Here is a 21,312-nt window from a genome sequence, read left to right on the forward strand (position 1 = left end):
CACAAAAACAGTGGAGTACGGAAAAGTACCCTCACTAATTCTTAAATGTATTTTTATGCTATCCGAATTTCAGGTCGTACCCCAGCTAGGGATTCAGGAAACCAGGAGCTAAATTAGGGGCGCCCAGTGATGATGCGACAGCAGCGCCGGTCTTCAAACAGCAGGACTGGGGTTCAAATCCAATCTGGAGCCGTAATTATTTACGTATTTAAGATTGACTTTCCAACTACGTGGTATCAGCGAGTCTAGTACGCCATATTCGATGACCGGTATGATCTAGTAGTTAAGCCAAGGAGAAACAAAATTCATCTTCATTTAAAATCGTATGTAACTCACAACCATTTTTAACGACTAATAATTGAAAATATCATTTGATATGTTAAATAATTTTTATTGCCAAAATGAATCATTATTCATGCACAACTGTACGGGTTTCGCCATATGTTTTGGGTCACAAAGTACGGGCGACTATCCTTACTTTTTACCCTTCTTTTTTCCGCTGCTCGCAGCAGGACCAGCCACTGGTATACCGGTAAGACTGGCAAGTTTTTGCTTCAGTGAAAGCAACAGCGATACCTCCGGCTGCCACACGGACTTATCCGTGCTGGATTCCTTCAGCTTGCGCACCTTACTGCCCTGCTGAGCGATTTCCTCTTCTAGCGCTTTTATGTCGGCCGGAACAGCGGTGGTGGTAGCATTCGCCACAGGTTTCGCTGCGGTTGCAGTATTATTGTTGGACAATTTTTCTCCCGGCGCTACCGGAGCACTCTCGGACGTACGGGGCTGGCTAAGCAATTGCAGCTGCTTCTTGAGCTCAAGCAAAATGTTAACCTCCGGCTGCCATACAGTCCGATCGGCACCGCTCGATTTGATCTTGCGTACTTTGGCCGCTTGCTCGTCGACCGCCTTTTGTGCGTCTTTCAGTGAACCGAACGTTCCTGTTGGTGGCGCGGATGAGGCAGACGGTGAGGCAGCAGCTTTGTCTTTTACGACCTGCTGTTGTTGTCCACCATACTTCTGTTTCAGTTCCTCGATCCTCGAGTCTTCGATTTTGGTAAACAGCACGGCCAGTTTGCCGATACGATGCCCGGTTGGTAGAAGCGTCCGGATTAACGGTTTGCTGAGGAAAGGAGTGGGAAAATGTGTTAAAAGAAATTCTTGTAGACATTTCCTTGCGGGTGTGGTTCGTACGTACTCTGAATTAATGAATCCACCACGAACGTTCAGCTGACTATACATATTCCGCGCAGTCGTGGGCATGAACGGGAACATAAGCGTTGCTAGCAAACCTACAAATGAAAACAAAGGCGAGATTGCTCCGAATGAGAAACACAATCTGTTGGGGAAGGGATACATACCGATCTGATTCGTCTACTTACAGGCAAAGTTACAGCACAGTCCAATCACCGTACCAGCACGCGCCTTCTGATCGTCCGTGCCCTTCACCTTTACCCACGGTTCCTCCGACTGCATCAGCTGATTACCGTAGCGTGAAATTTGCTGCAAATGCCGAATTCCGTCACGCATACGAGCTTTCTCCATCTGGTTCACGTATCCCTTCAGTTCCCGATTAATCAACGCCAGCAGCGTGTAATCCTCCTCGATCAGCGTCATCGCCGGTACGGTGGAATCAAAGAATTTCTCACAAAACACGAGCGCTCGGTTGAAAAAGTTGCCCAAATTCTTCAGCAGCTCATTGTTGTTGCGTGCCTGCAGGTCACTCCAGCTGAAGGACGAATCCTGACCTTCCGGCCGTGCAGCAGCGAGGTAGAATCGCCACACATCGGCCGGAATGCCCGTATCCTGAGCATCATTACCAAACACGCCAATGCCTCGGCTCTTGCTAAACTTGCCATCCTCGTAGTTGAGATACTCCGTCGCCATGATGTGAGACACCAGCGTGTAGCCCTTGTCCGCCGCTAGCAACGAAGCTGGGAACATGACCGAATGGAACGGCACGTTGTCCTTTGCCATGAACTGATACAGATCAACCTTCACGCCGGTTTTGGACGTGTCCGGTTGCCACCACTGCTTCCACTCCTTGCAGTACCGGCTCGTAATGGAAATGTATCCGATCGGAGCATCGAACCACACGTAAAACACCTTGTTCTCGTATCCTTCGAGTGGAACCGGAATGCCCCACTTCAGATCACGCGTAATGCATCGTGACTTGAGTCCTTCCTTCAACCAGGCTCGGGTAATTACGCGCGCATTATGCGTCCACCCAGACTCGGAACCTTCCACCCATTCCCGTAACCTTGGCTCGATTTTAGGCAGATCGAGGAAGAATTGGTTCGAGTCTCGAATGACTGGCGAGGAGTTGCACATCTTGCAGCGTGGCCGGAGCAGCTCGATCGCGTTTACCAGCTTCCCGCAGCCATCGCACTGATCCCCGCGAGCGTCCTCATACCCACAGCCCGGATGAGGACAGGTTCCCTCCACAAACCGATCCGCCAGATAGCGATCACACTTCTGGCACAACAACTGTTCCACCGAGCGCGTCTCGATATAGCCAGTGGCGTACAGGTCCTTAAATATTTCCTGCACGATGCGTGTCTGCTCGGTGGTCGTTGTGCGACCGAAGTAATCGAACCCGATCCCAAACCATCGGTAGATCGAGTTGTGGATATCGAAGTACTTGTCGCAAATCTGTCGTGGAGTAAGACCCTCCGCCAGGGCCTTCGTTTCCGTGGCCGTACCGTACTCATCCGTACCACCGATGTAGAGCGTGTTATATCCGCAGAGTCGCGAGTAGCGAGCGAAAATGTCCGCCGACAGGACACATCCGACAATGTTGCCCAGATGAGGCACATTGTTCACGTACGGCAGTGCGGATGTGATGAGATTGTTCTTCTGACCCGGTTTTGGAAGTACGATTCTCGGCTCATCGCGCACGGCCCGATCGTCTACTTCACCGAACGCGGCGCGAGCTGCTTCGATCTCGTCCCGCTGCACAGTTTCGGCAATATTGGCGGACGTATCGGCAAGCAATTCGCCTTCGAAATCGGCAATTTCTGGATTCAGCACGATGTGATGCAATCCACCGTACCGATTGCTGTGCTGCAGCGAAGCAAAGCTGAGCTCTTTCAATGGTAACACGATCAGTGCGGACTGAACCTCGGGCAGGGCGGAAATTTGACGATACCAGCGAAGCACATTGTCAACGTTGACTGCACCCTTGAGCGTACCGTCCGGGGCGAGCAGACTCCAGACGGCCACATCGGCACTGCTGATTTGATCTCCCATCAGAAACGTGCTGCCGCTCAGACAATCGTCCAGCATTTTTACCAGCGTGTTTAGGATCGGTTTAGTGTTCGGATCGGCACGGGAACCGATAGCCATGTTGTGGGTTAATGCCGGTGCCAACCGCTTCGAGGACCATTCAAGCCATTCGTCTCGCTGCACCACCTTGGACACATCCTCACCCGGTAGCAGATATTTGGCCGCCACGTCCGTAGAAAACAGCTGCACTCCACTGTCCAGCTGCAGTATGGGAAGATGCTTCATGTCTCCCAGAGCGGGATCTATGGGAAGGTTATCAAAAAAGTTAGTATCAATTTCGTGGATGCGAATGTTCCCCCACACCAGCCTGTTCTGTTACATACCGCCCAGTGTAACATGCTTAACCTCCACGTTGATTTTGGCCAAATTTGCACAAATCAGCAGCTTCAGCCCGAACGGGTTGCCGGTGTTGGTGTAGATGAACATCTTTCCAAATTGCCGTGCACAATGACGAATGCAGCACAATTCCGTACCAGACGTAGAGTGTTGCGTTGGAAATTCCCCGTTACCGAAAGCCCAACGATGGGTGATGAAAATCCCAGTTCTCTTCCAACACGGTGAGGAGAAAGATTGTCTTAACTGTCACAACACGAGGCAGCAGCAGCAGTTGTTTTACGCCGGCGCTTTCCCAACGACCAAAGAGGGTGCGGTTAGGCCGTGTTCTGTTACGATAATGTAGGAATAATTTAATAATTTACTAATTTTTCTGGGATCGTCTTTCATTTAGATAAAATTATTGCCCTTAAGCACCGAACTTAATTGGATGACAATCATTCATGAAGCGACCACACAGAGAATTATAAAGTAAATTTTTGATAAATTACAAAATTTTGGCAAGCAAATTAAAAGCGCCTCTTGAACAGAACAGAAATTATTATGGCTTGTAAAACGTAAAAATTATACAGCCCCAGAGCCCTTGGCGTTCAAGTAATTAAATTTGCTTGAAAAAATATCGCGCCTTTCAATTTGAATTGAACGAAGTAAAAACACGACGAAAGATATGACATTCACTTGTGTCTACAGCAGCACACGCACAATATAAACAAACAGAAGTAGATTGCAGCAGGAATATTGTTGAAAGATCTAAACGGATTGGATTGGAAGATCTAGAGGAACGATTTATACTGAGAGGCACATCCATTGGTGATAGAGTATCCTAGGGAGAGTGGATCATAGTTGTAACTGAGCGTGATCCGCACAGCACTTGATCGAAATGGGAGAACGCAAGGGACAGAACCTGTACTATCCTCCAGATTACGACCCCAAGACCGGAGGACTGAACAAATGGCAAGGCACGCACGCATTAAGGGAACGGGCCCGCAAAATCCATCTCGGAATATTGATCATCCGCTTTGAGATGCCGTACAACATTTGGTGCGATGGATGCAAGAACTACATCGGCATGGGCGTACGATACAATGCGGAAAAGAAGAAGGTGGGCATGTACTACTCTACGCCCGTTTACCAGTTCCGGATGAAATGCCACCTGTGTGACAATCACTTCGAGATCAAAACTGACCCACAGAATCTCGATTACGAGATTGTATCCGGTGCGAGACGGCAGGAAAACCGTTGGGATCCGAAACAGAATGAGCAGATTGTGCCAGAAACGAAGGAGATCCAGCGAAAACTGTTCGACGATGCGATGTACAAGCTGGAACATGGAGCGAAAGATACACAAGCGGCCGAAGAGGCTAAGCCAGTCTTGGGGAGACTCTTTCAACGCAACGATACGATTTGGCGAGATGATTTTGAAGCAAACAGTCGACTTAGGGCACAATTTAGGGTATGTACCAATGGTGGTTGGCTTACGTTCATAAGTAGCGATTTTAACATTTTTTTTCTTTTTTTCTTTCTCTCTCTCTCTCTCTCTCTCTCTCTCTCTCTCTCTCGGTTATACAGACACGCAAAAAGGAGCTGAAAGTTCAAGAAGAAAAGGACAAGGCTCTGCTAGGAAGGTCTAGCCTTACGATTGACTTGCTCCCGGAAAGTGACCACGACCGACGGATGGCTCAGTTGATGCGCTTACACTCTTCCAAAACGGTGCACGAGAAAGACAAAGAGCGACGGAATGCAATCCTCAATAGACCTGTTCTACCGTCCACCTACGCCAACAAATCGGCCACAGTCACCAAGCACCATACCGGTACTAAGCTGGAATCCAAAGTATTGGGTATCGTAAAACGATCAGCTGCAAGCTCATGTGGACAGCAAGTGAACGGATTTACTGAACTTACCCTAGAAGAAAAACGGCCAAAAGTGGTAACGATCGAAGCAACGAAACCACCACCAAAGGCTGATGATGAAGTTGCAGTCCGGCCCAAGCTGTTGCTTTGCAATTATGGATCCGGATCAAGCGATAGTGATTAGAGATGGTAAAGAGACAAATAAATCTAAGAATAGGTTAGAATTGAAATTCAGAATCATGTTTTTTATTTAGCTAATAAAAACAGCTGTGCATTCCGTGGTCGCCGCAGCTTGTCTTAACCACGGCGTGTTTTTGACATTTCAGTTATGTTGTCAAAGTCATTCCGTGCGCATGTGTGCGTGAATTGTTGGCATTATTGCATCTGCGCGCGCGTTTGTGTGTATGTGTGTGTAGGGTACAACAAAAAGTCACACGGCCTACTCGCTGAAGTGAAAGACATTATTCATAGCAAAGGGCCAAAGACAACACACGACGATAGGGTTCAGTTGTTGAACCCTTTCTTTTCGTGGTTCCAACGCAAAGTTCTCTCATCCTAGTGTTAAGGTATTGTGCTGACCTTTGCTGCAAAGATTTACATCAAGTCGAGATGTTTCGATCCGGGCGTACGTGTTTTATATAATTAAACCCCTTTTGTTCGCGGTCCTCAAATAGTTGATTTGTTGCAGTGAGTTGCTCGTGTCGTGTCATCGATAGGAGGTTAGTGGGTATGTGTGTTTTAGTTAAGTACGGCGATAGTGTAAGCGGATTGAAAAAAAGGCAGTAAAACACAGGTCACAATAAACACCACGCTCTCAGGCGGAATGGGCTGCAACACAAACACTCCGCAGCAGTTTAGGAGGAAAAATTAAATTGATTTTCTCCTCGCGAGGAATAGCCAGGGCGCGATACTATTCCGCCGTGTGGTTGTGGTGTGGTGCCCTGGTAATAAATTCGGGAACCAACTTTGAATCGTGTATCAGAAGGGAAACAGCGTAAAGGGGAGGGGGGGGGGGGGTGGTTCTAGTCCCAATTAACGTTCCGCGCAGCGTCCCCACCTTCGGTCATTTGGAAAATCAGAAGGAATATATGTGTAACCATCGCTAAAGTGCTAAAGTAGCTAAGTGCTAGTGGGGTTTGTGGTGTTGGTGCTCTGGCAATTCATTCTTGGTTCGTGTTGTGTCGGAATATCGGAATATCCGGTGCTGCCACCGATGCTGGCCGCGTAAATATTTCTGGAAGCATTCGGTAAAGAAAGAAAATTCATTGGTCTGTTACAGGCTCCGGTTACACAGCGTCATAACGTCCATGAAAGTAGGCACTGCTCAGCGCCATCTCTGATCGTGTTCGAGAGAGGACGCAAACACAACACACAAAAAAGCAATCAGTGTGTTTTCAGTGTGAGAAAGTTAAGCTCGTTTGCCTACCCCTCGTTGTGTGAAGTGTTGGAAAGTGGCCCTTTTTTTGTGCTGCTTGTGCCGTGTACGAAGGGCCAGTACGGACGTACGTGCGTCTTGTGAGTGTGTATACGTCGGATTGTGTTTGAATACTTCTTTAGTACTGTGTGGTGTAGTGACCGTGGCAAAAAGGCAGGGGAAATGGCGCTCTCATCCGATCCGTACGAGCAGAAGCTGTATTTCATGTTTCAGTCCCACAGTACCGGCGATGGTACCGGTGGACTCGATCGCGAGTCACTCGTCAAGCTGTGCCGTACACTGGAGCTTAAGGAGCGAGGCCATCTGCTGGTCAAGTGTTTGCTGATCGGGTCCAAGACGCATGTCAGCTTTCGGGAATTTCGGGAAGGACTGCTGCACATCCTTGGTGGTAACGAGGATACGATCGCGACTCCCGGTAGCGGAATGGAGTCTACGTCGTCACCGTCAACGATGGCGTCCAATAGTGCTCAGGAAACGTACGAAGCAGAAGGTAAGGGTGGATGGGGTTTCGGGATTTGTTCTCAAATTTCTATTGCTTCCTATAGCAGCTCAGTAGCAGCGGCAGCATCTTATTGCCTCTCTACCCTGAATTCCCGTTTTGCCGTTGTTTCTTCCGACGAGATCCGGTAACAAAAACATGAATGCGCGAGAGATCTAATTACGGTTACGGCCATAATTATCGCCAATGGTTCGAATGCCGGGTTTCTTCCTCTGTTTGTTCCCTTAAAATATTATGGTAAAGAACCGGTGGTGGCAAAGATCGTTAACCTTTGCCGTTTGGTTAACGCCACTCGGGAAGATTTCGCTCCCGCGATGGAGAAATATACATTTTTCCATCCAACCAAGGAACCAAGCAACAACTGCCAACGAAAGAGACACCTCGCTATGCTTACTAAGATTGTGCAATCTTTACAAGAAATCGTTTTTGTCTCGAAGTTGTCTCGACAAAGAGCAGCAACGAACACGACGATTACAAATGTACGCGTAGTTTTGGGTTTGTTTTCTTCATTTAATTTGTCTTGCATATATCCGATAAAAGAGCAGTAGATTAGATAAAGAAAACGTCCTCCAATTCATCATGGTATCATTTTCTAGAACACACATATGCAATGTCTGTATCTGCCCGAAACAATCGGGGGCACTTTTTGACCTTGAGCGATGAGAATGCGATGTGCATTAGCGTAATTATGAATGATCGTCTTGCAAATAGGAATTTGGAACAATTGTTCCTTTTTTAGCTATAAAAATCGATCGATATGTGTGTGTGTGTGTGTGTGTGTGTGTGTGTGTGTGTGTGTGTGTGTCACACACACACACACACACACACACACACTATACTTTTGGCTGACCCACCAGGAACACTTCCGCTGTTCAAAACTACAAAGGAACAACATGGGCTCAACATACACATTGTAATGATCTTGGTGGACCCACAACCACCTCCCGCAGGTTTAGGCATAGTAGATTCTCATCACGTTTTTACTACGACCGTGTCGTGCGACACTACTCGACCACTTCCGGGCATCAGGTGGGCCCAACCATTTCATTCTTTCTGGGGCTTCGGACACCGCAACTCGGTTTATGGCTTCGAGGAAGGGACTGCTTTAGGGAATTTCCCTTTCCACACCTACGATGGGTGGGAAGTGGGATGGTAGGAGCTAATTTAACTAGCGAAAGGCACACATACCGGAACTGTTTGGTGAAATATTTGGTTCTGGAGAGCGTGTGGCTCACTGGCGTGGTGGCAACAGAAGAAGCGTCGTTATCGCTGTTGTGTTGCCTATCCTAGTTTTTTCACTGTTGAACCCACACCGTATATCGATCGATTGCACCTTGAAGACTCCCACAGGGAACGTTTACGTTTGAGTTGGGCTTTAGGTCGAAACGCCATTCCAATGTCGGGTTTGTATGTTCATTGATGGTGATAAAAGCACGATAAGTTCAAGGGATTCAAAGAATTATGAACAAATTATGCACAAACAGAATTATGGGCAAAAGACGGCAGCAACACGTCTGATAAAAAAGGCTTATATTTCGATTAATATTTTGCTATTGTACCTTGGAGCTAAAATACTTACGATCACCAACTAGCGTCATTGTCTGCCTATCCAACATCTCGACCTTCCTGGTCGACGCATCATACTCTATCGCGGCATGCTCCTTTCACACCTCCTCTGTGCATGTTGAACGGCATAAAAAAGAGCTTGTCAGATAAACTATTGATCTAAATCTAAATTATTGATAAATGATTGTTAGTCGCGCAAAGACACACATAAACACATCGGAACATGATGTTTCGAAAAATTTGTTTTCACTGACACCTGACCAAAAACTGAAATCGTCTTGTGGCGCCGTCAAGCGTTATTACGTCAAGTCGTCAAGCGTCAAGTGTCTCAGTCACTAATGCGGAGCACATTTCTAGCATACCTTATACTGTGTGAAGCGGCAAATGCGGTGTAAAAATAATCTTAATATTGTGATCAGCGAGTGAAGGAAACAAAACAAAACAAAACACAAGTTTCTCAGATGATTGATAGCCAGACAAAATGGAGTGAGTCCGTTAAAAACCAAAAATAAATGGGTTTAGGTGTAAAATTCATCCTCTCGCACCCGAAACGCATCTCATCTTGATTCTCTTTTTTACGAATTGCAATTAATGTTGCATTCATTGGCCTTTTTTTTTAGAAAACATTGCGTCGTGTCACAGCATTTTTCCGGCATTAAATCGATCTTCCTTGGCGAATTGATTCTCTTGTTGTTTTTGATTGCCTGTTTTTCCCTCGTAGACATTTCCCGCACAGCCATCATACACAGTAAACCGCGTAATAACAACTGTGTTTCGACTGGTATGTTTGGCGAATTTTGTACAACAAATAGCTTTACTACCAATCCACACTCCAACTCACCTTGTGGGGCGCTCTGTGTTGACTGTGTTGAAATAAAAGCAAGCGCATAGAGCAAAACAAAATGAACAATCAAACAACGATCCAACAATCAGTCTTAAAAGCTCTGGTTTTTGTGGTTTTGTTCAGAGAGAAGGAGAAAGAGAGAGAGACAGATATAGAGAGAGAGAGAGACAGAGAGAGATAGAGAGAGGGTGGGGGGTTCCCAGTAGGCAAAGTTAAATTTTGTCGCTAGAAAGTTGTCAAAGCGTAGAGTTTTAGAATGATGGTTGCTATTTTCGAATCTTTCTGTGTTTGTGGCGCCCGATGGCGTTATCTGTTTTGCCACAGGATCATGAGTGCAGACAGAAGGTCGGACCGGGTTGAACTTGATCCAATTTATATTACATCGGATATACATAATGCAACAAGTAGTGGTAGTGCGATAATCAATAAACAACAGCTACCGAATGAAGGGGGTCTAACCATCAGTTGCATCATCGCACGCACAACACGCTAGGTTAGTCGTAAACATATGCGAAGAGTAATAAATTTTAATTTGTACGTTGAAACACCCTAAGAGTTTCCTTTTCTCCACTGATTAAGGCTTGGATTTCCCCAGTGCGTCTGGTTTAGATCGTAAATTTCGTTGACTGGCTAGTGTTATAATTAAGTTATCTCTCAATGTCGTAGAAGAAACATTCCTCTGGTTCTCTATTGCTGCTCTGACAAACCAACCCGGTGGCGGGTTTAGCGGTAAGCGGAGTGAGCGGTCAGCAGATTCAATATGAGTCTAGCATAGGTAGCGGATTTGACGGTGGGCGAATTAGGACCCCGAGAGAGCTACCTCGTATAAGGGATCTCAAATCAGAGGCCCCGTACGCAGCAGTAGCTTTGTAGCGGAAAATCAAAGTCAGGGGGCCCCTCGTTGAAGGGAAGCAACCCAAACAATCTCGCCATACATCTCGGGATCTCGCCGATCCCAAGATGTAGATGTACAGGCACCTTACGCTATTCTATGCAGTTTAATTGCAACTCCGCCCAAAGTAGCATCAGTAAATCCCAAACATCCAACTCCACTCCGGTAAATACTTATGATTTTGATAGTGATAGGGCCCGATATCCATTCCGCCAATAGCTTTCACAACAGCTAGATCCACTGCCACTGGGGCTTACGGCCTGCCAAAGAATAAAATTCTCCACAGAACCAGCCAATTCCTAGCTCTTTTTGCGATTTATTAATATTTATAGTTACAATAGTTCAGCCAAATGTTTAAAACAAATGTCCAAATGTGTAAAACAATTTGACTTCTTACATCGTTTTTTTTAATTTATGGACTTCTTAGATCAAACACCGTCCCTCCATTTATATGAAATGTCAGAAGATCTGGTTCATAGCCTCACTTGTGCGAATGTACTCTAGTCGATTCTGCCTACAAGTCTGGTGCCGTTGTTTGATCGATGATAGATAAACTATGAAAAATGAAAGCTTCTACTCCAAAACTAAGGTAAATTGTCGCTTTAGCGTCAATTCTATGTTTGTGTTCTATGACCTTAGGCAGCAATAGCTCAAAGACATTCGAAGACATATGGCAAACAATAAGCGCATGAGATATTAATTCGTTGGGGATCAAGAGACAAGAGGGATCAAGAGGGAAAGAGAGAGGAGCCAGTGAGCGCGCTCGGAAACTTTTCTACGACCTTGAAGTTGAGTTTTATTTTTACAATCATTATTCGGCCTTTCACCGGGTATGTAAGACAATAAACAAGGCGCGGAGGTCTTAAGATAAGTGCATTGATGTGACGGTTGTGACGGTTTTCTTAACCGTACTGGTCCTGGCCTGGCCACACCACAATATCGTGGAGGTGGGAAAATAGTGTGTACAATAAAGTGAATTAAAAAATGTAAAATTATGCCACCCACCTTCCTTCTCTCTCTCTCTCTCTCTCTCTCTCTCTCTCTCTCTCTCTCTCTCTCTCTCTCTCTCTCTCTCTCTCTCTCTCTCTTCGTCTTTCTCTCTCTCGCCCCCCCCCCCCCCCCCTGTAGTCGGTTTTGGTTCCGCTGCAGCCTACCTGGTGGTGAAAATTAATTATTTATATGAAGCGTGTAAACGTTCGTTTTTCGGAAAATGGTACTGTGGCACTGTTTGTGTGACCACGGCGGAACGTAACGTTTTGTGTAACGTTTGGTGGTCAGTTTTGTTTAAAAAAATGAAGATTTAAGCGATGATATAAGAGGAGTAGTAGTACACACAAAACAGTCGAAAAGGGGAATTTTAAGGCAGTGAGTTATTTTTCCATCTGAACCGAAAAAACAGCTTATCTGGTCTGCATCTATAAATAAAATTATTTTACGTTCTCTTGCAGTTGTACCATAAAGCTCCGTAATACTGGTATTGCCATCTAGCATGCTTACTGAACTCGAAATAATCACTTTAGAATAGCAATAAGGCGCAATTTATTACCTCGACGAGTAATCAGCTGCTTCAAATTCTTTTACTTCTGCCGGTATCGTGAAGTAACAGTTCAATTGTGACTTCAACAGGATTCGCTTCGTTTAATGTTTTTTCTGTACACAAAATTAAAAAAAAACTGTGCATATCACTGCAAAGCAAAAAAAAAAAGGGAATAAACAATGTCATCAACGCAATAAACACCTTGCTTTGGTTGGTGAGCGCGCGCGCGTTTCTCTTTGCGTGAGTTCTATTGCGCGCCTCAACGTTAACACTGTACAATATTGTTGCGCCTTCCTTCACCGTGCAGGCCAACTCTTTCTTGTGTCCATGTAAGCAGGCAAACAAGGTGGTGTGTTGGTTTTTTTTATAACTCACTCGGTTTTTCTTATATGTTGCGTTGTTGCATTGCGGTGTGTGGTGGTTTGTTGTGTTTTCTTCGGCTGACTGCAGTTCAACTCACACTAATAGTACGCGCCCTTCCACCTGGACCGTTCGCGACACGTTGTGTTGTATATGACGCACTAAACGGCAGCCGTGTGTCCATGTCCGAATGCACCAACACCACGTGCCCCCGAGCCAAGGAGTCCTCAAGCGCACACTTGAGGTACTGCGAACCGAACCGAAGCGCGACCGAGACCGAATGAAACGAACCAGACAATCGTAGCAACCCAAGCACAGTCAGTCAGGCAGTCAGTCAATCAGTCAGTTCGCTTGTCCGCATGGTAGCAGTGCGCTATTGTCAGCGTATTGGTAGTTTGTGGCAGGGTTGTAGGAGGGATACTCCTGTGGCGCATAATAGGGCCAGTAAGAAGTTCCTTCGTTATTTGTTCAACATATATCCGCGCATCAGCGAAGAGTAAAAGTTTGCGGTGTGCAGCACACGCACACGTGTTCAGCAGTCGTAATCCATTCGACCTTCCGGGGATGTTTCGATAGAGAGCGAACGGGAAAGGAAATGTGGATCTGAGCTAACAAGCCTGGGTGGCTGTGTGTGTCAGATAGAGCGGGAGAAACCGCGACCAAGTTCGTGCAGGTGTTATGATGGTGTGGTGCACGAACGTGGGTTGCTGTTAACAAGACATCGCACCTTCGACTGCTGTGTTGTTGGTTTCGTCATCGCCTCTAATCCGGTGCTGGTTGGTGCTGGCGTGTTGCACAGAGAAACAGAATTTTCTAGTCGCGATCTGCCAAAATGATTATCATACTATGTAATGTTGTGACCATCGGCTGTTTTGAGATAGTCTTGTTTTCATATTTGCTCTTCCGTTTTGTCTTCCATTAGGCTCCGATCATCCGGATCAGCAGCAGACGCAGCAGCACCAGCAGCAGCAGCAGCAGCATCATCATCAATTAGTGTCCCAACAGATAGACTCATATTCCTCACCAGTTTGTCTTATGTCTGCGGACAAAGGCAGTCACATCGTTGGAAGTAAGGACGGAAGCAGTAGTATTAGTGGTAGTAGTAGTTCATCAGGAGTGTCATCCATATCCGGCTCGCCATCATTCCACACTATCGGGGGCAACAATGTGTCAAATGGTAGCAGTAACAGCAACACACACAAGCACCGATCGACAGTCCAACGAAATTCGGTAGTGAAAAACATTCAACGTAAAGTGGACACTTCACAGCACAACAGCAGCAGTCTTACCAAAGCGAACGAGAAGCAACAGAACGTAAGTCTCTCGGCGTTAATCGGCCATGCGAAGCCGTCACCACAGCACGACGATATCACGAAGAAGGTGGCGTGCAATGATGATGGCGTTCCGGTGGATGATAATGAATTCATGAATCACCCAAATCGTACGCTCAAACTCGAACGGAGCGATTTGCTGGTGGACACGGCTGCAGAAACCTCCGTGCTGGATGACTCTTCCGATCGGGAAGTATCGCCAAAGTTTGTCGTCGGTACAAAGAAGTATGGTCGCCGGTCAAGGCCACGGGATGATGTGAATGGGCTCGATTCATCGTCGCTTTCGTCCAACTCGGACAACGAATCGGTCATCGTGAAGCAACCGATGGAGAAAGAGGATGGACCGCGGCAAAGTTTCATAGCCGCTCCCGTTGGTGGTACTGTTGCCTCGTCCAAAGTGCAACGTTCGGCGTCCCAAAGTGACATCCACGGTTCGAAACGGCGCCGACCGGTAGTCGGAGGAGGAGCTGGTGTGCACCGACTAAAACGCTGTGCCTCGCTACCGACCCACCGGCAACGTCCAGCCACGGTGGAAAGCAAACGGAACACAACCACTACTACCACGATCACAATACGCGAGCAGCTGCACATGGACGACGAGCGCATCGATCAGAAGATTTACTTCATGAACTTGTCGGAAAATCTGCGGGAAATTTGGAACTCGCTGCTGCTCGACAGCGATCGACGGCATGGAGATCTACTGAATCAAGCACAGCTGGAGGAAGTGTGCGAGCGGGTGGGTCTGCAGAAGGTGCCTGCTCGGTTGGCCGCACAGGAAGTGTTCAACAAGCTGTCGCTGCAACCGAGCGAAGGTATCGGATTTGAGGAATTTATTGCCCTGCTCGAAAGCAACACCGATCTGCTGCCGATGAATGAAACCAAGGAACTGCAGGTTGACGATTGTGGTGGTGGTGGTGGTGGACCACATAGTGGCTGTCCCACGGCCGTTGTTACGGCGGAAGAGAGCACTTTCACACTTGCATTGCCTCCAGGTATGTTTGCAATCGGCTTTTCTAATTTCATTACACTAAACTTTTGCAATCTCTCTCTCTCTCTCTCTCTCTCTCTCTCTCTCTCTTTCTCACACTCTTTCTCTCTCTCTCTCTCTCTCTCTCTTTCTCACACTCTTTCTCTCTCTCTCTCTCGCTCGCTCGTGGTAGACTGGACATCAGAAATAGGATCTTTGGCAGCTTCAATCATCATCGACATGTGGGAATCGGAAGGCATAGAAACGCCGGCCAATTTGTTGCATGAACTGGGTTTCAATCGGGATGTGATACACGTAGCAGATTTGGTGCAAGCCCTCGAGGAGGAACATCAGCGGCTTGTCAGTGGGCACCTCAATAGCAGCACTATCAGCAACATCAGTAGCAGTCTCTTCGACGATGCTGCGCTAATCGTGCGAGTGAGTATTTTTTTCACTAAATAAATAGCTTGTCATAGCAGTGTCTCTAGCACAAACCGCAAGACGAATGCGTAGGTGAATGTAGTCGAACACCACCGCCCATCTGAACCCACACATCTTCACTTGTTTGCTAATTAATCACCATACTTCGTCTGTGTCAATTCCCATTTGTAAGGCATGTATGTTGGTAGTTATGAATATTTATCAACCAGGGCCTTAGTTGGGTGTGCTGTGCATTTCAGGGTATCGCGGAGAGTTTTTGATGATTTTCCTTATATATTGTATTTTTGAGCCCTCCTGTGTACAGTTCCATAGATCCATTCAGTTGAATATCACCTTTATCTACCATTTCGAACATAGTTTTTTATTCGTAAAAACAGCCGTTCTAAAAACATAACGACGTTTCCAAAAATTATTTTGAAAGTTCAAGATTTTTTGGATGTTATTTGGAAAGCTCTGAGAATTCTAGATCTTAAATATGTTTATGTTTAGGAAATGATTTAAATACACAAAAGATAGCTTCAAAAATATTACAATACCCTGTTTTCCAGGATGAGGTATAATATTATTTAAAAAAAACTCCATAATGAACGGCTTTATATTTGTTACAGGGGGTTCAATATCATTGGGATCAATTTTTGTTTGAAAATCGGCAATTGTGGAGTAGGTGTAGGGGAGGAGAAGAAAGTTATCTTTCTTTTCCTAACGTGCGATTGTATAATGTTGTGACTAATGTTCATTATCAAGATAAGAAAAGGTTGAAACTGTTGACAATTCTGATTGTTTCAAGCGGGCGCTGTTTCTCATGCGAAATGGACTTACTGTTTTGTGATGATTTTTTTTCGGGGCTTTTACGGATTAGGAGGTTGAGTGATATGTATGTTTGGGTGGATGTATTGTAGTGAGTATAATATATTTTTATGGGCACAAATAAACCCGGAGATACACGCACACGGAATGATCGTACAATTCGTTCATCTGTTCGTAATCGTCTTTCTGCCGTCACCGTCATCGATTGATAACGATTTCACCTTTATTTGGTTTTGTCTCCCGTAACTCGCCAGGCCTCGTTGGTGCTGCACAAGGCAGAAGTGACCGCACTACGTCAAGCGTTTCATCAGCTGGTGGAGGAGAATAAGAAACTGTACGCCGACAACAAAGAGGTTAACCATCGGGCCGTGCTTCTAGCGCAGGAAGTGGACGAGCGTCACAATTCGCTAGAAAACTCTACCCGTACAAAAATTCGCCATCTAGAACAGCGTCATCACGAAACGGTAAAAGAACTGACCTCCCAGCTAACCTTCGAGCGGGAGCAACTGTCACATGCGAATGGGCTGCTCGAAAAACGCATCCAATCGCTGGAAAACGAGGAGGGTAAGCTGAAGGCGGAAATGTCCCGTATGGCAGAAGAAAATGAAGAACTGCGCCAGGATCAGGAGAACCTTACGAAGGAGATAACGGACCTGCTGGAGAAAAACATCAAATTGAACCGAGATATAGCCGAGCTGGAGGAAAACAATCGCAACGATTACGCCGACGATGATGAGTGTGGTTTTGTCCGTAAGGATAGCGAAGAGGTACTGGACCTGATTGATCGCATATCGTTGCTGCAGAACGAAAATACGGGGCTGCGCGACAAGAACGATGAGCTCAGTGCCGAGATTGAAATGCTGAGCGTGGAGCTTGGGAAGTTCAAGCTCAAGCGGTGCACCGTCGTTTCAGACGATTTAAGTACATCGTGCGGGGTGGACGGTACGGCCGGCGGCTCGGCAGCCATCAAGCGTCGTGGTGATTCACCGAGCAAAACGCGTCTTTCGGATGAGAGCCCCCGGTTGGGTAAATTTCGCCGATGCAGCAACGAGAACGATATCGAATCGGACTCTTCATCGGGCGACTGGATGGCATTGCATTCGGAACTTGGACAGAGTATCCGGTGCTCCAGTGAGGATCCTGCCGTCGGTGGTGTGGTCGTTCCGGGTTGCGTCGAGCTAACGGGTACGTCGTCCGGAATTTCGAGCATGAACGAATCGTCATTGAACCGTGACGATGAAATCAAAGCGTTGCGTATGAGAATCGAAGAGCTCGAAGGACAGCTGAAGGATGCGAAAAAGAATGTCGTGCTAGTTGTTTCGCCCACGAATGAGGAGATGTCATCGCAGGATGCTTCTTCGCCATCGAAGAAGGATGACGAGGGTGAAGAGAGTAAAAAACTGAAGGCACGCTGCGACGAGCTCGAATCCAGCCTGGAGCAGATGCGTAAAGAGTACGAAGACTGTGAGGATTACTGGCAGGCGAAGGTGAACGATGAGCGGCTGCTGTATGAGGAAGAGCAACGAATAAACGATGAAAAGTTTACGGAGCTGCTGAAGAAGGTGGCCGAGTACGAGGAACAGTTCGCGGGCAATTCGAAGCTGGAAAAAGATGGCCGGTTGTCACCGATCGATGAAAAAGACGGTTTGGAGCAACAATATCTCGAGCTGGAAGCAGACTTTGAGCAAGCGCAGATGGCACTGGAGGAACGGACGGCAGAGGTGGAAAAATTGCGTCGCAAAATTCTGGACATGGAGCAGATGCACAAATATCCTTCGGAGATGCTACTGTAAGTGGCAGGGAGGCTGGAGTGAATGAAGGGGCGCTCTTCTCAAAATCCTTTTCTCTCTCTTTCTTTTTTTCTTTCGATAGTTCTCCTTCACCGCGTGTTGAAACACCGGAGGTTGAGGATCGCCCAGCCAGCTCTCCGATAAGCTATCTGTGGAATCAAAGCACAATTCAGCGTCCGGTACGTGACTATCAAAATCCCAACTGGCGTCCGCCGGTGGTAGTTAACACCATCTCCAGAGAATCCGGTGCATCGACTGAAGACAAGTGCTCTGTAACTGTAATGGCTACTGTGCTAAATTCATCAATTCCTCAGGACGGTAATGAATGCACAGATTCTTGCACCGACGAGGTGACTGAGTTGGGTGCGTCGAGTTTCGATCGAGTTATTTCACCGATCCAGAAACCAACTAATGGCGAAAGCTGTGAGGCGAAAGAAATCGAAGACACAACTCAACACTGCACCACGGTAGTCGTGTTAGATCAGATCGATGCGTCCGATGCATGTTCGGTAAAGTCGGCCCGCAGCACTCAGAGTCTCGCTTCAACGCACAGCATGTAAGTTTCGGCATCACTTCTAGCATTTTTTATGTGGATCGACCATATGCATATCGATCGTTTTGCTTTTCTCTTCCCTATCTGTAGCCAACATTCTATAGCCAACTCGGAGGGCAGTGCCAGTGGGATGCAAGCGAAGCATATGCGACTGGTGCAGCTACAGTTGCAGGACGAAATAAAGGATCTTACCCACGAGCGGGACTGTCTCATGATGGAGTTGCAGCAGCTGAAGGAAGCCAAATCTGTACTGGCACGATCGTACGCCAAAACGGCATCCCATCCTAATCAGATGCAAAAAATACAGAACCTGGAGCAGAAAAATCGCCATCTACAGCTAATGGTGAAACAGCAGCAGCAGTACACCGAGTCCATACTGCATCGTAAGCGCAGTGTTTTATGCGTAACGTAACTCCAGCAGAATAATCAATATTAAATGGCAGCTATTTTTTTTTCTTCTCCTCCGACACAGAAATCTGGCAGCAGCAGCGCAGTGAAATCAACGATCTACGCAACCGGCTGGAAGCGCAGTGTACTGTCATATCGGACCAGGCGGCCCGGTTGGCAAACAACGATATACTAGTCAAGGATATGTACGCAGAAAACTCACAGCTGATGCTCCAGGTGCAACGCCTCGAACATCAGTACAATCGGGCTAACTGGATGCAGCAGTATAGCAGCCAGTCCAACTCGTCCTCGGGCAGTCACCATGGGTTGAGTGGCATTATGCCAGGGCTACCATAGCGTAATCAGCTGCCTGTATCTGTCATCGCAAATCAGTAAGCACACAGCAATTTGTTTATTATTGATGTTTTTTTGTGTTTTGTTACCATTAATTGGTCGTTGTGCTGTCCGTTTAGTTAGCATTTTTTTTGCCATTTTTCCGTCGTTTTGTTTTTTTTTTTGTGAGAGCCTGATGAACTGGTCGTTCAGTTGTTCACACATCGGCCTAATATGGTGTGGGAAGGTGTAATGCGTTCGTATAGTCTCGTCATTTTTATACGGTTGTGTCTATAAATATGATCGAAGCTCGCTATTTTACACTTTACTATTTTCCCCACTATCTTTTCCTTTCTAACTCTATCTGTTTAGTTTTAAGATTAAAGAAGGTGGGAAGCGCCTGGCATAGATTAGGAGAAAAAGACACAAAACATACTAAATGTATAGAATTTTAACAAATACACATCATACATGGATGATGCTGTGTACAATAATCATACTAGTAAGCCAATCGCGAACTGGCAAATGTTGTACCATTTCATGGTTCTTAGTTTTAACTGAGTTGTAAGATAAGAAAGAGCTTATATCGATATGTGTACACGTACAATGGTTTCGATTATTTTTTCGCGAAAGGCACGGTTCAGGAAGTTTTCTATTTATTGAATGTGGGTTTTACTGTTGTGTATAATTGTGCGAATGAAAACCTCTCGTGTGTAAGCATTAAACTGTTGTGCCGTTATAAAAATGAAAACAGCTGCTACTTATGCGATAACTAATCTATTAATAAATCCGTATATTATCGAAAGACATTATGAAACACATACAAACTCGTAATGGTTACTAAAGATCTGTGATTTGTTAAAGGCTTGTAGGCACAACAAATACACAGCAGCAGCAACTTATTGTTGGGCTTTGATTCTATAGTTAGCCAGGAATTGTATAAAAGTAGAGTTTTTTGCTTTGTAACACCTCTATGCTATTGCATCTAATGTAAACACACTTATCATCGGCATATTAAGCATCTTGGGATATGCTTTCGTCTTTTTTACCTATGCGATTACGATAGAAGGGATAAAAGTATCCTTTACATCGCAGAATTAGGCAAGAGGAGCTAAAAAGCAAGCTATTTCAATGTAAAAAATGATATCAATTCATACTAAATAATGCAAATGCACACCCTAAGCGAAAGTAGACATTCGAATTGATGTAAAGGAAGAAAAGACATTTGGAAAAGGGTGTGTAGTTAAGAACGATAGGGTGATATTTTAGTGTTGGTGAAGTAGATGTAAAGAAATATACAAAGCGAAAGGAAGAACATTACCTAATCAACCGAGCGGACTTTTGTAAGTCTTTAAACCAGAAAGTCTAGATAATGTGACGATTTGAACATCTCGCACGCGATTTGTGTGCTATTGCGAACAAATGATTAAATACAGTAATTACAGATATTTGTAAACTTAAAAGTAAACTAAAAGTCAGTGTAGCATGAGAGATATTAACAAGCAATTGACGAACGCATTATTTGCGCAGTCGTCAATCTAAATACTGCTATTCTAAAAGAAGGTAGCTACTAAAAAGCAAGCAACTGGGCAACTGGAGATGTTGTCAACTGAGCGATAAAGACCTACAAAAATAAGGAAGACATTTTGTTGCGTTGACGCACTGTTCTGTTTGACTATGTTTATTAGAAATTGTAGAAAACAAAGGAAATATTTATCACAGATTCTAAAATGACACGAGACCATATTTTGAATTAAAGAGTAAAGGTATGGAAACATTCAAACGCAGAAGGAAAAACGAAAAGATGGTTTGTTACATTTCGTCAATCGTAACCGAAACAAACTAATAAATGATTTTGATTTCCTTTAAAATCAACAATCGTTAGAAAAGAAAAAAAACCGAAATGGATGGATTTATTTACACAACAAAACTGATATTCGCAGTGGCGCCATCGGTCGTTGGCGCTTTTACTGAACAACAAGAACAAAGTAAAACGTTGGCCGAGTTTTACATCAGCCAATTTTATTTTTCGTTCTGTATATGTATTTCCTTTAATACAGCACTAATGTATTTCACTAATTACAGCACTAATAAGAATTCAT

General features: G+C 45.6%; 4 protein-coding genes across 5 annotated transcripts in view; 3 read left to right on the forward strand and 1 right to left on the reverse strand.

Annotated features, from left to right (window-relative positions):
- Positions 1–21,312, forward strand: part of LOC126563743 (uncharacterized) — a 173,475-nt gene that overhangs the window by 18,843 nt on the left and 133,320 nt on the right. The gene's annotated exons all lie outside the window — the stretch shown is intronic.
- LOC126564001 (methionine--tRNA ligase, cytoplasmic) lies at positions 471–3,737 on the reverse strand. Its single transcript, XM_050220896.1, has 4 exons — positions 3,606–3,737; positions 1,380–3,524; positions 1,196–1,289; positions 471–1,120 (listed from the first exon to the last, which is right to left on the reverse strand). The coding sequence occupies exons 1-4, from the start codon at positions 3,706–3,708 to the stop codon at positions 475–477; spliced, it is 2,988 nt and encodes a 995-aa protein (XP_050076853.1). The 5' UTR covers positions 3,709–3,737; the 3' UTR covers positions 471–474.
- LOC126564960 (coiled-coil domain-containing protein 130 homolog) lies at positions 4,475–5,652 on the forward strand. Its single transcript, XM_050222090.1, has 2 exons — positions 4,475–5,068; positions 5,185–5,652. The coding sequence occupies exons 1-2, from the start codon at positions 4,496–4,498 to the stop codon at positions 5,650–5,652; spliced, it is 1,041 nt and encodes a 346-aa protein (XP_050078047.1). The 5' UTR covers positions 4,475–4,495.
- On the forward strand, positions 7,060–19,234 carry LOC126563817 (blastoderm-specific protein 25D). Of its 2 annotated transcripts, none has more exons than XM_050220573.1 (7): positions 7,060–7,393; positions 13,524–14,924; positions 15,093–15,337; positions 16,402–17,936; positions 18,020–18,493; positions 18,581–18,873; positions 18,963–19,234. In XM_050220573.1, exons 1-7 carry the CDS (start codon positions 7,066–7,068, stop codon positions 19,232–19,234), a joined length of 4,548 nt encoding a protein of 1,515 aa, XP_050076530.1. In that variant the 5' UTR covers positions 7,060–7,065. The 2 variants fall into 2 exon arrangements, with proteins under 2 accessions (XP_050076530.1, XP_050076531.1); XM_050220574.1 differs by lacking the exon at positions 7,060–7,393 and adding an exon at positions 13,348–13,449.

The sequence above is a fragment of the Anopheles maculipalpis genome, chromosome 3RL, assembly GCF_943734695.1.
Source record: "Anopheles maculipalpis chromosome 3RL, idAnoMacuDA_375_x, whole genome shotgun sequence".
In the NCBI taxonomy this organism is placed as follows: Eukaryota; Metazoa; Arthropoda; class Insecta; order Diptera; family Culicidae; genus Anopheles; species Anopheles maculipalpis.

Coding starts and splice junctions, on each gene's coding strand:
- LOC126564001 (XM_050220896.1), bottom strand. CDS start 3,708: ATGTTCATCTACACCAACACCGGCAACCCGTTCGGGCTGAAGCTGCTG. Junction 3,525..3,605: donor TAAGCATGTTACACTGGGCG/GTATGTAACAGA, acceptor ACCTTCCCATAG/ATCCCGCTCTGGGAGACATG. Junction 1,290..1,379: donor ACTGTGCTGTAACTTTGCCT/GTAAGTAGACGA, acceptor TTTCATTTGTAG/GTTTGCTAGCAACGCTTATG.
- LOC126564960 (XM_050222090.1), top strand. CDS start 4,496: ATGGGAGAACGCAAGGGACAGAACCTGTACTATCCTCCAGATTACGAC. Junction 5,069..5,184: donor GACTTAGGGCACAATTTAGG/GTATGTACCAAT, acceptor TCGGTTATACAG/ACACGCAAAAAGGAGCTGAA.
- LOC126563817 (XM_050220573.1), top strand. CDS start 7,066: ATGGCGCTCTCATCCGATCCGTACGAGCAGAAGCTGTATTTCATGTTT. Junction 7,394..13,523: donor GGAAACGTACGAAGCAGAAG/GTAAGGGTGGAT, acceptor GTCTTCCATTAG/GCTCCGATCATCCGGATCAG. Junction 18,494..18,580: donor CTCGCTTCAACGCACAGCAT/GTAAGTTTCGGC, acceptor CCCTATCTGTAG/CCAACATTCTATAGCCAACT.